Here is a 20,127-nt window from a genome sequence, read left to right on the forward strand (position 1 = left end):
TGTTAAATATGTTATAGTTTAAAATAACTGCTTTTTGTTTTCATATATTTTAAAAATGTTATTTATTCCTGTGATGGCATTTTCAGCAGCCATTTCTCCAGTCTTCAGTGTCACATGATCCTTCAGAAATTATTCTAATATGCTGATTTGGTGCTTAAGAAACACTATTATTATCAATGCTGAGCACTGTTAGAAATTATTGACCCCAGACTTTTGCCGTACTCATCGAACATGCTTTTTTTTAAAAGCAATAAGCCTCATAATGCTGTTTGTTACCCAGTTTTTACTCGTACGTCAAGCCTAATGACTCTTAACCATGGTAAGATCAACAAAACACACAGTCTCTTGTGGCATATTGCTTTAAGTCCCATGGATAGCTACTGTATGTGACTTGTGAATTTTAATCCACAATGCTTGCAGTTTCACGAGTCTCTGATATTGGATTGATTACTGTTTGCGTGGTTTTGCAGAACTGTAATTGCCATGTTTTTTTATGCTTGTATTATTATGTGTGCAGATTTTGTGTTTACTGTGCTTTTAAACATCTCTAACTCTTTGTGTTTGTTTATGTGTGTATATTCACACAGTGACAGTCCTCACAGTGAACCAGGCACCATTGATGAAGCGGACAACTGCACCGAACCACACACAAGCGATGATGGTACAGGCATTTATGCATTCATTCAGTGCTTTTTGCATTCTCATATCATTGTCTCTTATGGCAGGATGCTGTGTATTGTATTGTAAAGTAGACCACAAACGACCAGAAGCAAAAATCAGCATTTGAGGTTTTTTGTTTACTTAACCAATACAAATAGTCAGATTGTTATGCTAGCCTTTGGGGTTGAAAGGAATCAAAATAACCACATATTGCTTCTTTAAAAATACTGAAAAATTGCTCTGCCTTGTGCATTTTGAAGATGATGTGTTCATTAGCATTGCTGTGTTGTGCTCTGGCTGACCTTTCTGGCTTGTGTGTGTGTATATATGTGTGTGTGCGCACATGGATGCCAACCACATAACTGACATCAGATGTCAAAGCTGGCATTGAAACATCTGGGCCATATTCAGTTTGATCTAAACAGTTTCCTCAAAAAATATTATTCATACAACCACAGCCAATATGAGACTTTGACTGTGCTGCAAAAAAACTTTCAGTATTTGTTGTGTTTTCCAGAAAATATCTAACCATCCTTAAAGCAAAATGCATTTAAAGGAAAAGCAAAAAATGTATATATTACAATAATTACAGTAGGTTTATTGTTCTCACCCCAGTGGAAATCATTTCTTAGATTTTCAGCATTTAAAAAAATAATAGTGGGGTAAGAAAATAAACTTAATATATGATAAATATATATATTTTTAATAATTGAGGCTAATTGTATTTAGTTCTTTTAGAAGGTTTGTTTATTTTTTATATAAACAATTGAAAGAAATACTTCATACACACCAGGTTATGTTGTTTGGTGGATGTTATAATTGACATTTAGCTCAGCCAATCAGAGTAGTGCCCTTTCAGCAGTGCGCATCATTATTGGCTGTTAAGCCATGAGGGGATAAGAAAGATGATCTCAAATTGAAACCTGGCAGCACAGATTCATAAGCTGTTATATGAGGTTCCAGGTCTTGAAAATGTCGTTCTCTCTGTTTTTTTTTCTTCTCTCCCTTCCTCTCTCACCCTTCACCCTCTTCATTTCTCACATGTAAATTATAGCATAGTCTAGCGATGTTTCCGTTGCTATATTAAATGAAGACAGACAGAAATATCTCTTTTGGCCCAGTTTCAGCAATCTTTGCGCTTCATCTCTCTCTTCCAGCCCTTGGTTTTCTCTGCTTAATTGCCTCCTCCTTTGCCTTTTATCACTTTGTTTTCTTCTCTCCCTCTCTCTTGTTCAGGGTGAGTAAACGGGGCTTCCTGTGCTCACTCCCTTCATTTACTGATTGATGGAGCTGCTCTCGCTCTCACTAACCCCAAACACCAGCCACATCGCTGATACCATCTCTCGCATACAGCTCGCTGCTCATTCAAGAAGTTGTTTTTTTAGTTTCACTAAAATGGTTCTGTTCTCAACTAATGGGTAAAGAGTGGGTCCTTTTTAACACTAAAATAGAATATAGTTTGTTTTTCTGTTGAAAGCTGCACTTGTTGTCTTATTATTTCAGTTTATTATACTCTGTTATCCTAATCATAAACACACTGGTTTGTAGCACAAAACATTTTAACATTTATCACACATTTTATTATTCTTCTAGCTATTTTACCTATAGAATCGGAAGTCTCGCACATTCACAGGAGCATTGAATGAGGTGGATTTTAAAACGCTGTTTTATTCAGCAGGTTGCCCCTCATGAAGGCCAATATGTTGAGTTTGTATGACCAGCCTTGTCTTGCATTGTAAATGCATATTTCAGAATAACTTCTCTTGATCTGACATTTTCCAGACAAAATTATGTTGCACTTAGTCAGCCTGTGATAACGTCACATAAATGTCAGCGGTGCTCCAAAGCTGGTGGGGGCAGCAGAGAGACTATCATTTCAGACCTTTACAAAGACAAAAAGAGAGAGAGAAACTTTATTTATTGTGGAGCAATATGTGCTGTATATAATAAGTTCTAAACATGCTACTAAAATGTGCATAATTTACTCACCCTCATGTCCTTCCAAAACTGTATGACGATATTTTGAAGAATGTTGGTAACCAAATCGTTTCAGTTCCTGTTAACTTCCATTATATTTTTTGTCCATACAAAGGAAGTCAATGGGAACCCAAACTGTCTGGTTGCCAACATTCTACAGAAAATATTTTGCAGTCCAGAATGAACAAATGCATAAAGGTATAGAAAGATACGAGGGTAAGATTATGATAGAATCTCTGGACTGTGAGTGGACTTTAATAAGGTCATGCGACAAGAATGCCTCATATTACATAATGCATAACATGTCTATAAATATTAAGCTGTATTAAGTGTATGCTTACCAAAAAGCAGTATGGTAGTATTCCATTCAAAAATAGTCAAAATTAATTTTATTGGTAATGTTTTTTTTATTTTTTTGAGCTGTAACATAAAACATTCAAAGTAATCATGTTTTTAGAGGTAGCTCTATAACAGGGGTGGGGAACGTTGATCCTGGAGGGCCACTCTCCTACAGAGTTCAGCTCCAACCCTGAAAAAAAAAAACTAACTGCATCCTGAAGACCTTGATTAGCTGGTTCAGGTGTGTTTGATTAGGGTTGGAGCTAAACTCTGCAGGGTCACCGGCCCTCCAGGATCAGCGTTCCCCACCCCTGCTCTAAACTGCTTTAAACAGTATGTCACTGGTTAAATCGCATGCTGTGTATGCTTAAGTATATGTTTGTGATCCTCACTGACATTCTGTTTTGATCTGTCTGGTGCTCTGATCTGGAATCAGCCTTCCCTCAGGAGCTCATCAGCCACAGCCTGCCTTATGCATGACTTCAGGACTGTTTGAAGTCACATGCTTTTAGCTCCAAAACAGCGCTATCGCAACTTCCTCTGTTAACCTCGGCGCATGCTGAGAAATCGCAATCAGATTCTGAGCCTTCAATCCAGCCAATCAGGTGCAGTCACAATGGAAACAATCAGACGAATATAGAATTGCAAAGGCTGATTTTCTCTCTCTCTCCATTTCCATTCTTCCTCTTTCCTTCCACTTCTGTGCCATGCCGGTATTTAATTTCACCCCTGGGTGGAGACCCTAATGAATCTGATTGGTTTCTTCTAGTCGACTTGGAGGTTTCCTGCCAAGCGCTGATTTGCTCTGTATATCTCCTTAACCCTGAATGACCCCACTGTCTGTTTGCCCCTGGCAACGTCTGGGGGGGTGAAGCGTGAACTGATTTGTGGTCATGTGATGGCAGTGGCCACGTTAAATGGAATCTGGGTGGCAGATTTGATCGGATTTAGATAAAGTCCACTGTGCATTTTTAGCAGCCCATCTGTATTAAAAATGTGCCTGTTTCTTTGTAGTCCTGATGGGGTAAAGGATGAGATCATATCCTGATGTGTAAGACCTTAATCTGATAAATGTGTGTCTGTATGATATTGAATACAGGATCTATTTGACAAATAAATGTATGTGCGTTTATTTGTCAAATAGATCCTGTATTGACATGCTGTGCACAAGCCTGTTTTACTAAGCTATGTTGTTGAACAGTGTTTTTTGTTGTTGTTGAATGATCAGTCACATCTGTCATTCTGCCCTAAAAATAAATGAACCGTGTCAGTACACTTGACCGCACTGAATGTAGCGTGTTTCATCCATGTTTGTTTTTTGTTGTTATTTTATTTGATTATATTTAGTTATTTTATTTTTTGTTGGGCTTTGTTCGAAACTAAGTTTGTTTGATTTTTTATTGTTTTGTTTTATTTTGTTTTGCTTGCTTTTGTTTTGTTTTTGTTTTGTTTGGCTTGTTTTTGTTTGGCTTGTGTTTTGTGAATTTTGACAAATCGTCTGTGGACTTTTGTGTAGTAAAATGACATTTTGCATTGTTTTTTTGTTTTGTTTTGTTTTGTTTTTGCTTCACTTCATTGTTTCCAGAGAATTATGACAACCAATGGACTTTGTAGTACTTTTTGTTTATAAATTCTATTGGTTTGTATTTCTACAGTCCAGTTCACCCACTATGAAATATCATTGCTCCAAAATTTTACCTCACATAACTGAGCATTAAACATCTAATACGTTTGGTGTCATGCAGCAGTTTTGTGGTTAGTTTGGACCGACAAACTGCTTATCGCTGTAAACTTGTCATATCACGCCTGGCCAAGACACGGTGTGAGTGTGAGTGTTTTTGCTGAGAACCAGCTGGGAGCATGACAGATTTTGAGTCTGTTGCAGTGCTTTGAATCTCTCTGAAAATTTGTTGACATAATTCTCTGTGCAAACATGTTAATGAGTGCTACTTTCCCTGTTCCTCTCTCTCTCTCATAAACAGAGGTGGAGCAGATCGAAGCCATTGCAAAGTTTGATTACATGGGTCGGACTCCTCGAGAGCTGTCCTTCAAAAAAGGTGCATCCCTTTTGTTGTATCATCGTGCATCTGAGGACTGGTGGGAGGGCCGACACAATGGGGTTGACGGCCTCATACCTCACCAGTATATAGTAGTACAAGACTTGTAAGTATCTAAATAAAATAATGTATTGTTTTTTTTTTTCAAAATCTGTTTATTTTTATGTCCCTGGAACTAGTTACAAGACAGTTCAATACATGTTGCCTTGTGAAAGTGTTGCCCTCTGGGTAATATATGGAGGGGAGCGGTTCTAGGGGGGGCAGTGCCCCCCCTTTGGCCCCCCTAAATTTGGAATCATATCACAGCAAACAATTTTGGGTGAAATCCATTATAGACCAAATAACATAATCTATAAAGATGCAAAATGCATTTATTTACACGTATTTGAGAATTGAGATATTTCATGATATATTTTAGGGATATATCAAAAAAAAATAAAACCCCTGCTGAAAAAAATACAATAGACACCATTACAAAATTAGTTAAAATGGGACTTTGTTTTAAAAATGGGACTTGGTTTTACTGGAAACTGTTTGTCTCTACTGGTAATTGGTTGCCTTCTATTGGTGGCTTGTTAAAACCAATAAATCCTAATGGAATTTGTCCCAAAACTATTTTTTAATGGTTAAACGTTGATGGTTTGTAATGTTTGTAATGGTATTTGTAGTGGAAACCATTAAAATGTTCTGTGATGGTTTTTTTGTTTGATTTTTCAGTAGGGCATAAGCCTATTAGCAAGATTAGCATAAGATTGCAGTGATACATGACATGGTGAAAAATTACTGAATGAATAATCTTAAGGTTAAGATGAATTTTAAAATTGCGCCCCCTAAACGCACAAATGGCCCCTGCCTGCTCCCCCCAGCTACTGTGGTCTAGAACCGCCCCTGAATATATGACTAATCAAATAGTTCCCTTCATTAACACTTTAGACTTTAATTAAAATTTAACAGCACTGAATGGCAGTTAAAGAATGCCCTTATGTCTTTGGCAGGGAACCTTTCTTACACTATAAGAGTCTAATTGTGTTTCTGAAGCACCAAGCATTAGTGGTGCCGTAATGTGCTAGGCATGCATTTATGTCAAAGCTCGTTGGGTGCAATGGGACATGACGTACTTGTAAGTGAGTTGAAAGTAAGCCGATCAAGTGTTCAGGGGCTTTCTGCTCCTCTGTTACTGCTTTACGAGGTCTTGAAATGACATGAAAGTGAAAAAAAGTAAATTGAAGCATCCTTGAGTTGATCATATTTATATCATCAGCTGATATTAACTGTCCTGTTTCAGCAATTACTAAAATGATGACATGCTCATTATCTCTTTGCATGGTCTAACCAGTGTCAGTTTGATGAATGAGATTATTAAAAGGGTCGGTCCAAGCTCCGTTCCTAATATTGCAAGGTTTGACTGCAGCAAATAAGGAAAATTGAAGTTGCTAAAATGAAAAGAGGATGGGAGGAATAACCAAAGTCTTGTTTAACAGTAGTTATTTGTGCTGTAATTTAAACCCCAAAATTATTTATATATGACATAAGCACATAAAAATGTATATTTGTAATCATCTAGTGACTTAACTACTTTAAAAATGAAAGGCATATAAAGTTTCAGATTTTGTGGGTTGCACACTGCATGTTTGAATACAAGGACATTTCTGAATCCATGTTCAAACATCTAGTGGAAGGCCATACCAGAAGAATAGACGCTGTTAGAGAGGATCAGCTTTCTCTTAATGGCAATGGTTTTGAAATTAAGGGTCCAACAAGCACGTACTTCAGTCCATTTAGTGTGTTCAAAAGACACTCAGAAAAATGAATTGCTGAAAGATTGCATAATGAAACATTTGGGCTGTACACTTTTTCTGAGACTTTTTTCCCCCCATGAATGTGACGTTCAACAGCTTCAGATTACCAAACACCTTCTGCTGTTGTCTCCCAAGAGAACTGTAAAAGCAGCTAGAGAACATGCTGTGAAACTGTGATCAGTGGATGTTTGCTTGCTCAGGGCTCTGGGAATGAGACGTGAAGTGAGAGTAATGCAGAGGCCACTGAGAGTGAAAAATAAGAAACTAGAGGCTTCTTTCATTGCCAGCTTTATGTACATGGATATGTTGGTGTGTGTGACAGCATAGCTGGTGAACATAATGATATGGACTACAGTTCAAAAGTTTGGGGTCTTTTAGAAAGAAATTAATACTTTTTTCAGATACATTAAATTCTGTTATCATGATTAACAAAAATATTAGAGCAACAAATAAGCACATTAGAATGATTTCTAACGGATCATGTGACACTGAAAACTGCTGTAATGGCTGCTAAAAATCAGCTTTGCCTTCACAGGAATAAATTGCATTAAATTATAAATTACATTTATTTTAAATTGTAATGTATTTTACAATATTACTGTTTTTACTGTAAGACAAACTAGTATGTTTTAATTAAAGACACACCACCAAATGCCTCAAAACAATTACGTGCCGTTTTAAGTAGTCTACTTCACCCTAGTTTGAAATAACTTAAATTTTTGTTGTTGACTTTTTCTCTTTCTCTATGCTAATTAAGTGTTTTTTTTATTGTTCTTTTAAGTAATAGCTATTAATTATTTTGGCCTATTTTTTAATTTAAATCAGCCATTCAAATTTCACCACTTGGAATCCTTCATGGACTATCAGAGTAACCGGAAGGATTTTTTGTCTCTATCTCTTTAGGGATGATGCATTCTCTGATAGTCTGAGTCAGAAGGCTGACAGCGAGGCCAGCAGCGGACCTTTACTGGATGATAAAGCCTCATCCAAAAATGATCTGCAGTCCCCGTGTGAACCTTCGCCTGATTACAACTTCGGCAGAGTCATGGGCCGGTCAGTGGCTGATTATGGAGAATTCTGCTTGTATTTATTCTACATATTTTCATCCTCAAGAAAAAATAATGATCTGAATTAAAGTGTTTAAGCTTGTCCTGTTTCTCCTCGCAGCTTGTTTACTTACTCATCTTGTTTGTGTCACAAATAATTAACAAAACTTTTTTGACTCTATTTCCAGTCTGCTTTGAGTCAAAAATATTGATGGACTGGATTTAAGATTTTTACGATCTCGTGTGTGTTTATGCAGGGTTAGGTTGCGTTCGGATGGGTCTGCCATTCCTCGGCACCGCAGTGGCACTGACTCTCACAGTCCTCCCCGAGACACACCGCCACGGGCCGCCGCCTGCCCCAGCAGCCCCCACAAGGTGGTGGTCAGTAGAGGCCACATAGAGAGTCCTGAGAAGAGACGTTTGGGAACCTTTGGCAGTGCAGGCAGCATTAACTTCCCTGAGAGACAGGTCTATCCTGAGGGTCACCCGCTCAGGCCTGTGCCAGGAGCAACAAGACACAGCAGCCTAGGAGACCACAAGTCCTTGGAGGCTGAGGCTTTAGCAGAGGTGTGTGTGTGTGTGTGTGTGTGTGTGTGTGTGTGTGTGTGTGTGTTTGTGTGTGTGTGTGTGTGTGTGTGTGCACATGTGTGTATACACTGGAGGTCAAAAGTTTGAAACCATAAAGATTTTTAAAATATTTTTGAAAGAAGTCTGTTATACTCACAGAGACTGCATTTATTTGACCAAAGTACAGTAAAAATAGTAATATTGTGAAATATTATTACAATTTAAATAACTTTTTCTATCTGAATATATCAATGAACACAAACTCAGCACACCTGAGAAAACGATAGGAAAAATAGTCCAACAATGCTGTCGAATCCAAAATATAAAAAAATGCAATCCCGCACAATATCAGTCCATGCTAAATATAGAAATGTATTATTATACAAGTGAAAGCAACGTTTCAGTCCACTGAACTTCATCAGGCAAAAACGTTGCTTTTACTTGTATTAATACATTTCTATATATAGCATAGACTGATAGTCTGTGGGATTGAATCTGAATATATGTGATATATATAAATGAACACTGTAACCTGGAGAAATGACTGCTGACAATTCAGCTTTTCCATCATAGAAATCAATTACATTTTAAAATATATTTGTATAGAAAAAAGTTATTTTAAATGTTTTAAATGTTTTTCACAATATTACATTTTTACTGTATTTTAGAAAATTAACAAACGTCATCGTATTATAAAAATATCCAATCAGTGCCATTTTTATTTATTTATTTATTTTCAAATGATATAATAGTAGATAAATTGTAGATACAATTAACGTATTTAAAAACAAATCATTATTATTTTAGTTTTTCTTTTTTTTAATTATGTGAAAACATTATGAAAACTAAACTGAGAGAAAACGGTGCTTTCAATTGCTTACAAAAGTAATAGCACCTCTTCTCAATTGCACTACTTGAGCATACAAGATCATACAAGTCAAGGCTTACACCGCAAAGTTTTGGCCAAATGGTCAGCAAGCACCACTAATTATTCTAAAAAGCCACAAAATATATTTAGGTTAATTATCGTAATCTAATTAAAAGATATATAATTATTTTAAACATAGCTTGCTATTGCTGAGATCAAACATTACAATTTTCTTGGTAAGTGTATAAATCTTCTTATATTTTGTACCCTTATAAATCAAAGCTCAGAAGGATTCAAAATGTCTTTTAAGTTGTAGTCATGAAAGCTTTTTGGTTTTTCTCTTGAGCCTTTCAATTATCCTAGAATTCTGTGAGGCTGAAGAAGCTGACAAGATTTAGAAACAAAGAAAATCCAGCAGAAACAAAGAGCTGGCACTAAAGCAGATATCAGCATGAACGGGATAGGCTGGCACTGATCCATGTGTTTCATTTGCGCGCGGTTAAATAATGAAGTCTGTGACACACGAAACAGTTAATGATCTTTTGTAATGGCCCCTTTGTGTCTACACTCACCTAATGAAAAGAAAATGGCTTATGTGAATACAGACATCAAAACGGAGGTATGATTGATATCGTTGGACAGAAATGTGTTGTTTTGTATATTGATAATGCAATATAAGCGCAGACTGCATGATCTGATTAACATTACTGCTTGATGTGCAGTTTGGGAAACGTGTGTAAATGTGTTTAGGGGGGTGTGTGGGGTTATTGATGACATCTGCTCAGTAATGAGACCTTGCAAGGTACTTTTTGTGTGTGTGAGAGTGTGTGTCTTCATGAGCCTTTTATCTTCTGAACATTAAATTTTTATGGCATGCTCAGCTGCGAGACAGAGGGCAGTCTTGAAAGAGAACGGGAAAGCAGGGAGTTTATAGTCTATCAGGACGGCAGCGACACTGTGTGTATATCAAACATAATCTGCCTCTGTGATATACTAGACCGCTTCCGAACAAAGTAAGATGAATTTCCAGGAAAGATGAGAGATTTCTAAGGCCATATAGCTCTGTAAATACTTTCTGTGCAGAAACCGACAAATTGAACTTATCGATCATTTTCTCACATCATCATTATTAGAGGTGCTAGAGGATTTAAACACATCCCTAATGCTTAGCCCTGTTATAATAACAATACTAAAGACAAATGAGTCCAGTTAATGAAGTACCGAGAGCTATTTTCAGCATAATGACTAAAACAAACTGCATTTTTCATGAATATACTGTATATAAATCTTCAGTTTTTCTCATCATATCACATTTGATATCAATACAAATTTCCATTGAAATAATTATAAATGATTTGAATTAAAACACTGTTGACAAAAAGACTTGAAAACTTGAACATTTAATTAAAATTACATTGAAAATGAAATGCCATTTTAGAGTTAAATGAAGAATTACTCAATTCAGTATTTTGTAAATTTATTTTTATTGTTCTTTTCATCGACTTAAATTTAATGACATTTAGAATAAAATGAAAAATATCTAAATTCATTGAATATTTCGTCATTCATTTCTTTTTCAGCAATTTTAATTCAGAAATAATGCTTGAGCGTGGTTTAATTTCAGATGTTATTTTTGTTTGCCTAAAATTCAATGCCATTTTAGACTGAAATGAAAAATATTGATATTTAGTCAATATTTTGTCAAAATTGTTGTTAAAAATCATAATTAAAACATACTGTTGACAAAAACCTAAACCTAAAAACCTAAAGGTTAAATCCTTGAACATTTGGTTTAATATTAAATGTTATTTTTATTGAGTGCAATTCAATGCCATTTTAAAATAAAAAATATTAGTCCATATTTTTAAAGAATAGTTCTATGATGAAAACATAAAACTGTAAAAAGTCAACAATTTTTTGTTACAGGATATTGAGAAGACGATGAACACCGCACTTCATGAGCTCCGTGAATTGGAACGCCAAAACACAGCCAAACAAGCTCCCGACGTTGTTCTGGATACGTTAGAACCGCTCAAGAACCCTGTGAGCTCAGAACCAGCGAGCCCCTTACACACCATCATGATCCGAGACCCGGACGCGGCCCTGAGACGCAGCAGCAGCTCCACTACGGAGATGATGACCACCTTTAAACCGGCGCTGTCCGCCAGATTGGCCGGAGCCCAGCTCAGACCTCCACCTATGAGACCCATGCGACCCCCACCCACGCAGCACCGCTCCAGCAGCTCCAGCTCCTCTGGGGTGGGAAGTCCTGCCGTGACCCCCACAGAGAAGATCTTTCCAAACAACGCGAGCAGCGCTGCAGCTTCCTCCGCCAACTCTGGCGAGAAACCCGGGACCATGTAGCAGCAGCAGCAGGCCTGTGGTGCGGTGTAGCTACCTGCGCTGGTGAGGGCTACCCAGGGCAAAATGCTCATTCCAGGAAGAAGTTCAGGATTGCTATTTTGTTTCTGAATTTATTTTTTGAGCCTTTGAGAGTACTAGAAATGCAGCTGAGCTGTGGCCTAGTGGTTTGACGTGTTGAGCCTGGTTGCGGATAATTCTGGCTGAGTCTGGCTCAGGTGATTTTCCCATTCCATTCTGTTCATCCCATCATTTCCTGACCTCTCTGTGGAAAAAAAAGAGAGCAAAAAAATCCTAAAAGACAAGGGAAAAAGGCAATTCCAGGGTAAATTTCATGCCATGATAAAAAGAAGGTTGAAAAAAAAGATAAATTCCTCTTTTTTTATTATTATTATTAATTTTACCTCAGAATTACTATTAACTTGTCCATTTTGGCCACATTTTTATTTAGAGCAAGATCAAACGAGTGGTTTGCATTTGTTTCTCTCTGCACTGGTTGGCCAGAAGAGTTATTAATGAATGAGTAAACTCTCATTGGAGGACTGTTTTAAAAATTAGTGATAAGTCCCGCCCTCCAGAACTGGACTGTACATATAATAGAACCAAACGGTCACTCAAAGACGGCCAGCTACCTTTGAGCTGTTGTAAATAGAGATATACTGTACTTGAACTTGTAATGCCTTTCGTTTGTAGAATAAGCGATATACATCTAAGTAACAACATAGCCAAGCTGTATACATATATGAGATGCAGAAAACCAATATACCAACTAATTGTAAGAAACCTGTGGTAAAATGTAGTTTTACTTGTATATACATTTTGGGTAGATTCTTTTTTTAAGTGTCAATCTTGTACAGCCGAGGACAGAACAGGCAGGGAGACTAGAACGGCTTTTATCAAAAACATTTACAACCAAGACGCAAACAAATAATGAATCAATAGTCTGAGCCATTAATATTAATATTAATTGGGAGAGTGCTCTACTTTTTCCTTCTCTGTGTTTTTTGGATCACATCAGCTTCCTAAAAGAAAATGCAGTTCATCATGCCTAATTTACACATGTAAATGCTTCATTCTTATCAAGTTACATGGCTTTAAGGCATTCCAATGAGCTCCATGTTATTGCAAGCATCCATCATTTACATATTTCAAATAGTCCTGCTTTGGACGTGTATGCTATATATACTTTGTCAACTGATTATATGAATATTAATACTTACTAAAATAACCAGATGATACACAAGCAACCCAAGTAAAAGGGTGAATCGGACCAAATGTGCCCGGAACTTTTGATGAGAATTTGTCCAAATAAAAAATTGAATCTATTGTCCTGACAATAATATCATAACGGAGAAAATTCTAAAAACAGGACTAATTTTCTTACGCACAATATATTTTCATATTTCTTTCTTTGGATTTTATGATGATCTGGACATATTTTAGTGAGATTCACCCAAAAACTTGTGTATGTCAAATATACCATATTTCCTAGATACATTTGTAAATGCATACCACACTGTTTCTGACTAGGGACAGATCCCTCCTCCCGATCGAAGTATTCTACATGATAATATCATAATACAAAAAATATAAATATACAATAATGCAAAAATATCCTGAATGACTCGTTTTTTTCTTCAAAATATATTTTCATATTTTTTTCTTTTGGTCTTGGGACATATTTTTGTTAGATTCACCAAAAAGTCTTGTTTTTGGTAGATATAGGATGCAAAGTAAAGCATATTTTCTTGTGCAATGAATGATGAATTTGTAAATCCATGCCACACTCTCTGCGGTGAGGTACAGATCCCTCCTCCACATCTAAATATTCAATAGCCTAGAGAAACCAGCTCCATCAAGAGAAACTCCACTGCCCCCAATCTGTCATATCATCTCCGGTTCATCTTCAGCGTTGGCCCTCCTCCCTGAGCGGTGCTTGAAGAGGGAATACCCAGTCGTGTACAAAATTTGCCCGACTGACCTAGATATCCACTTAAACACACTGCTTTAATCTCATCTTCTTCACCGATTTTACTCTTGCGGTTTGCCTTAGGATTTGCCACTTCACGCATAGTCCAATCAGAACGACGGTATGTGAAAGCTTGTGTAAGGAAAAAATTAATTACATAAAATTGGTTCCCCTAAGAAAACAGTACTGTTACTACTGTTACTAATTTTTAATCTAGAAATATCTCTAGATTTGCGTTTGATGTCATGCTTGAGCTGTTACATCATCTGTCTCCATTAATCTTACGTTTCTCGTTGGTGCCATACTGATTTAAGCTTGCATTTGGGGCATAAAAAAATTTCAATCTCTTCTGACTCCATGTACTGTTGCTGCCATCTTGAATTACTTGACAATGACTGGTAATTAGCTTCTGTCTGAATTCCTCAGCTTTGTAGTAGCATGGGCCTGTTGTCCGCATGTGAGGGAGACTGACTGCATGTGCTTCTCTTTACCAAGCAACACTGTTCAAAGACTGATAGTGGTGCCTTTCCCTAGATACAACGCACAATGTCCTAAAATACGTTAGCCTTTAGCCACAAGGGAACGATTTGAAACTGGGTCTATAACTGTGAGGATTCGGCTCATCTCAGGAAGTGATTCTAATTTTGTTTATAATGTCTCTTACCGTACCACTTCCACATAGGCATCATTTTAACATATGCATAAAGACTATTATTCGCTATTACTAGGGCACATATCTATTTCTGGACGTTCATTTGAATTCAGCCTTGACATTTCTGCATAATTACACCTGGATGGATGACGGCTTAATTCTGTTTACAGTAAAACAAAAACGGCATAATATAGCAATTCATAATTCAATGTATTAAACAGACTGTTTTGGGGCATTTGAAGTAAAGCGTTTCCATGGTCGTAGAAAATTGAGATTTCCAGGCATCCAAAGCTATTTCTATAGTGAATAAAGTTACTGTACGACTTTTTCTATTTGTTCTCAGCTTGAAAGTAATTAATTGGCTAGCAATATAATTCTATAGAAAATTGATTCCTTTACATAAGTACACCTGGATGGATGGGGGCTTAAATTTATTTACAGGAAAGAATTTATGCAGAATACTGCAATACATAATTCATAATTCAGTGTATAAAACAGACTGTTTTGGATCATTCTTCTGTGATTTGCAGTAAAGTTCCCAAGTCCAGAGAAAATTAGTTGTTAATTGTTACAGAATATCAGGAAAATCTCGTACCTGTATTTACTATAGAAACTGATGATTTTTTAAAATGACTTTTGTGGCCTGGACATCTCAGTTTTATAATTCTCTGATATTTCCAGGCCTCTAAAGTCATTTAAAAATAGTTAAAAAATATCGTCAGTTTCTATAGTAAATACAAGTATGAATTTTTCCTGTTATTCTAATTGAAAACAATTAATTGGCTCCAAATAAAGATGTAAATTAAAATGAAAAAAATATATATATTTTTTTGTTTTTATTGTTATTAATAGTAATAATAATCCTAAAATATACCAAGATAAATTATCATCCAGTAATTATAACTGACATAAAGATGGAAATGTATTAATAAAAGTGTGGCAGCCCTTGCATTACCAGTTCAGTCTTGTTTTGAGTGATAGACAGATAAGCATTCTTTACACATAAGGGCTAAGACAAATAAAATACTGCCCTCTGGTGGCCTTATATGGCCTGTCCCTGCTCACAACCTCCCTCTGTTGGTCAATGCTGGTATAGAATAGGCAGGAGAAAATAAAAACAGTTGACAGACATGAAGCTGTTTGTTACAAATGTAACCATATTTCTCTCTGTTTCTCATATGTTCTACTACAGCATATCTTGTCTTAGTGTCATTCTTTAACTCTAGCTTGCACTAGCAGCCATGCACCAAAGGATCACGTAAATCAGTGTACGTTGAGAAACCGACAACCATACACTGTCTACTCATGCTGTAATCATGTCTTTGAGTGTCATGAGTTTCATGCATTTGAATACTCGAGTATCAGACTTCTGCTCGGGAAAGTCAGCGCATTACGTTCTCATATATCTGTTGTACAGCTCATCTAGTACATACTTTATAGTAGCGCCGCCGCTTATGTAACGAGCCGATGTTTGATTATAAATTAAATCAAATTTACAGAAACTGCCATCCGTAACATACTCAAGTAGTCATGGTTGTGTCACTCATCTCTGTCTATCTCTCCTCTGCCAGTGAACTCAAGGCTGTGCTGTGAAAAGCGTATACTTTTGCTGTTAAGTTAAATCTTCTACCCAAGCTAATGCATTGCAGTATTTAAGGCCGTGTTGGTCTGATAATAGGATGTTGTATGGTACTTGCACGATTACTAAGGCACTTGGTGCATCCCTGTACTTAATAGACTGTATGTGATGTTACTGGAAGTATGTTTTGGGAATGTATGCTACATTGGGCGTGTATTGTACGTATGCCACAGTGGGTGTTTATTGTATGTATGCTAAGATAACAGAAAATATAGGCTTTCTCCTTCTCTGGACACAGTGTTCCACAGGACAAAAGTGCCGTCTGTCTGTAGTAGTGGGTTGTGAAATCTGTCGTTTGTTTTTTTTTCCTCCTCTGAACACTTTTTGTCTAGTGATGCTGTTCTCAAATGAGTGTTTGAATGGTTGGATTTAACCCCCTGTGATGTTATCGTACACCATCCCACTGTTTGGATGTGAACCATTCTTAAGTCCAAATAAATACAATTTTTTTTGACCTTACATTAAGTTGTTGCCTGTTTTCATTTTAGATGAAATGGATTGGTTGAAGCTTTTGTTAGGTAAAGCGTTATACTACACATTATGCACAACTCTCACTTTAAAACTTACATTAATGTGAATAAAATTCAGCCCAAAATCAATAAAACACAGAAATAAAAATATTGCAAATGAAAACATTTTATTACTGGACTTAAAATAACATAAATAATAATAATAGTTGTTATTAATATTACTATTAAAATGTGCGTGTTTATGTATATGTACGAGTGTGTGTGTATCGGTGTGCATGTGTGTCTATGTATGTATGTGTGTGTGTGTGTGTATATACTATATATAGCAAGAAATTATTATTAATTATAATAATTATTAACAATAAATTGTTATTAGTATTATTAAAATGTGTGTATTTATAATATTTAGTGTATATATTATTATTATTATATTATAGACAATACTATTATTATTTTCATATTAATATTGAATTTTATATTTCATTTCAGTTTTACTTAATTACGTGTGCATAATTGTCATTAAATAATCACAAAATGTGAGAAATTAGTCATTTTCGAATTTTGTCATTTTTCTTTTTAGCTGAAGCCCATTTCATATAATGCCTGTGTTCATAATGCTATAAATTACTGTGTTATTAACTCTCACTTACATTATTAAGATTTAATTTCAGCCCAAAATCAATAAAAACACATACATATCAATATTGTTATTACTGGACCAAACAAACAAATAAATAAACATTATTATTAATTTTATTTCATAATTTACTTGATTATGTGTGCTTGATAAAGAGAAATTAACGATGTCGTTTTCGGTACCTTGTTATTTATTAATGTATAACTCGTTATTTTTCAAATTTTAGGGGTAAAATGTGACCTGAACATGTTTTCGTAAGATTCCTCTGTTTTCTAGAATGTACAGTGCGCCTGTATCAGTGTAGGATACTTACAGTACTACTTCGGACCACTAGATGACAGGAGAAGATAATGAAGTCTTAGAAATATATAACATTTTGGTTTATGTGTGACACCAAAGGTGGTCTAAAAAGAGGCAATAAAGGAAAATATTTCCTTTCTCACTAAGCGTGCATTAAGTCTGATGTCTTTCAAAGTGCATTTTGATTTTCCCTGAGCGCAATAGCAAGATATTCGCCAATCAATTATTAATTTGTCATAATGCCACACACAATATAGGCAGCCAATCAGGCGTGGAGTGTAGATAAACAAAATCCCATTTGTTACACCTGAGGGACTCTTAATAAACAAGACGTAAACATGAAAAATATTATTACCCTCTCTCATTTTAGTCACTTGATTAACATATCATTAAACAATCTAACTTTATTACATCACATGGTGAGCACATACAATAGGCCTATCTACTGTTTGTAATGACATGAAAAAAAGCAGGGATTAGAGTATGGACTGTTTCTCTAATGTGTAAGAATAGATAAAACATTTATATATACTGTATATGTTTAGGTTTACCTCCTCATGTAGCTGCCTTGCACTCGATCCTCTTATAAAACTAAGTGTTTCTTCTCTGATTGTGAAGTATGAAGTGTTATGACAGCAGGACTTGGTTGGGTGGATACATGTTCAAAGCCACCAAGAACCTTTCAAAACAACATGAAACTGGCATTCAAGATCAGCACACAGCACCAGTAAAGAATAGTAGTGCCTTATACAGCCTTATAATGCATCCCAGCAGCGCCAATTTCAGAATCATCAAATCAGACTAGATTGCTTTTTTACGAAACAAGGAATAAAAAGAATCAATTTGAATTTGAATGAGATACTTTTGGCTGCAAAATTCTAGTTGCTTTCTATGTTTCAGTTTTGAATATCCTCTAAAGGTGCATTTTAAAAAAATGTTTTGGAAAACAATTCTTATGCTCACCATGGCTGCATTTATTTGATCAAAAATAAGCTACAGTTAAAAACAGTACTATCATGAAATATTATTACAATTTAAAGGAACTGTTTTCTATTTTAATATATCTGTAATTTATTCCTAATGGCAAAGCTGAAGTTTCCATAGCAAACAATCTGGTGCTCAGTTATTAAGAAATGTTTCATCATATTAAAATTAGCGCTGTCAAACGATTAATCGTGGTGAATCACATCCAAAATAAAAGTTTTTGTTTACATAATGTATGTATGTGTACTTTTGTATATTTATTATGTCTATACAAATACACACACATGCATGTATATATATATTTTTTTTAAATATGTTATGTTTATATATTAAATATATTTATTTATAATTTAAATTATATGAATATAAATATAGACATGTAAATAATTTAAAAATATATACTGTATGTGTATGTATTTATATATACATAATAAATATATATAGAACATACACATATTATGAACACATTTATTTATTTGGATGTTATTAATCGTTTGACAGCACTAATTAAAATGAGTTTTTTAAGGATCATGTGACTCTGAAGACTGGAGTAATAGCGGCTGAAAATTTCAGCTTTACCAGCACAAATTGCATTTTAATATATACTATGAGCTAATAAAAAACTTTCTTTTAATTTGTAGTATTTCAGAATATTACTGTTTTACTGCATTTATTTTTGAATAAATAAATGCAGCCTTAATGAGCACGTGTGTGTGTGTGTGTGTGTGTGAAGAAATCAGACAAAACAGAATGAAACAGGTCTCTGGCTGACCAGATTGTCTCCAGGAAAGAGTGGTAAAAGAACAGGGGATGGATAAACTTCAGGTGTCATTCCCACTTCTCCTCGTCCTGACATATAGAGTGTTACACCTATATCAGACTTGACAGCTTTAACTCTGCTCAGAATCAATAATAAAGGCTGGTATGAAACCAAGATTCTGGGGATGATAATGCTATGACAACATGAATTCAGAGCAGCTTCTGTAAACATTTAGACTGGATCCGTGCTCCGTAAAACAAACCAGCATTTAGATTGTGGAACAATTGCTGTGTACCAAGGCCAGGGAACATAGCCTAATTTTTTTCATTATTTGAATAAAACAGGTAAAATGAATGATTGTTTATGAATTGTGGACAGAATGATAGTTATTATGGCTAAAATAAAATGTATCATTCTACTGAGTTCTAACTTTCGTGTTGTCATGACAATAATAATAATTTAAAAAAAAAGTCTGAATCTACTCTGTGTTCCTTTCGTATGGTTTTTGACCAGTAGATGTTTCTTTAGGTCAAGGATACATGGAGTTGACACATCATGTTTACATTGTAAACTTTTGCACATATTTTCATAATTCCTCTGATGGCATGGATTTCTTTTCTCTTTTTTGGGGGGATATATATAGTATCAGAGGCGGTACTTCGGTCCAATGAGTTGGCATTGCATGCAGTAAGTAAGGTTCTGTGCAAATAAACCCCTTTGAAAATGCTCTATAAATGTCTATATTACTATAATTATTTGCTGCTATTATTCTATCAGTAATCATGATGAGATGGCCTGGTTTCAATCCACAATGTTTATATTGTGTAGAACTGCTACAGACAGAAGAATATATTCATGAAAAAGGATGTTGTGTACATTTCTCTAACTTGGCTTTGCAGTGTTAAGCACGCAAATGAACACATTCACCTTAATTACAATTAATTGTTAATGTTTATGTTAGAACAGGAAATGTTGTGATAATTTCTTTCACTCTCTTCTCTCATTTTTACTTTATTGGAGCAAATGCGCTGTGCTAATGGAA

General features: G+C 35.5%; 1 protein-coding gene across 1 annotated transcript in view; it reads left to right on the forward strand.

Moving 5' to 3' along the window:
• The window catches only part of LOC306878821 (SLIT-ROBO Rho GTPase-activating protein 3-like), a 93,934-nt gene extending 79,458 nt beyond the window's left edge, over positions 1 to 14,476 (forward strand). The window contains exons 18-22 of the mRNA XM_079431367.1: positions 588 to 661; positions 4,959 to 5,139; positions 7,736 to 7,885; positions 8,136 to 8,445; positions 11,240 to 14,476. Of these exons, the coding sequence (XP_079287493.1) occupies positions 588 to 661; positions 4,959 to 5,139; positions 7,736 to 7,885; positions 8,136 to 8,445; positions 11,240 to 11,677 (1,153 nt within the window). The 3' untranslated portion in view covers positions 11,678 to 14,476. The remainder of the gene's footprint in view (positions 1 to 587; positions 662 to 4,958; positions 5,140 to 7,735; positions 7,886 to 8,135; positions 8,446 to 11,239) is intronic.
• The last annotated feature ends 5,651 nt before the right edge of the window (positions 14,477 to 20,127 follow it).

The sequence above is a fragment of the Barbus barbus genome (assembly GCF_936440315.1).
Source record: "Barbus barbus genome assembly, chromosome: 13".
NCBI lineage: Eukaryota > Metazoa > Chordata > Actinopteri > Cypriniformes > Cyprinidae > Barbus > Barbus barbus.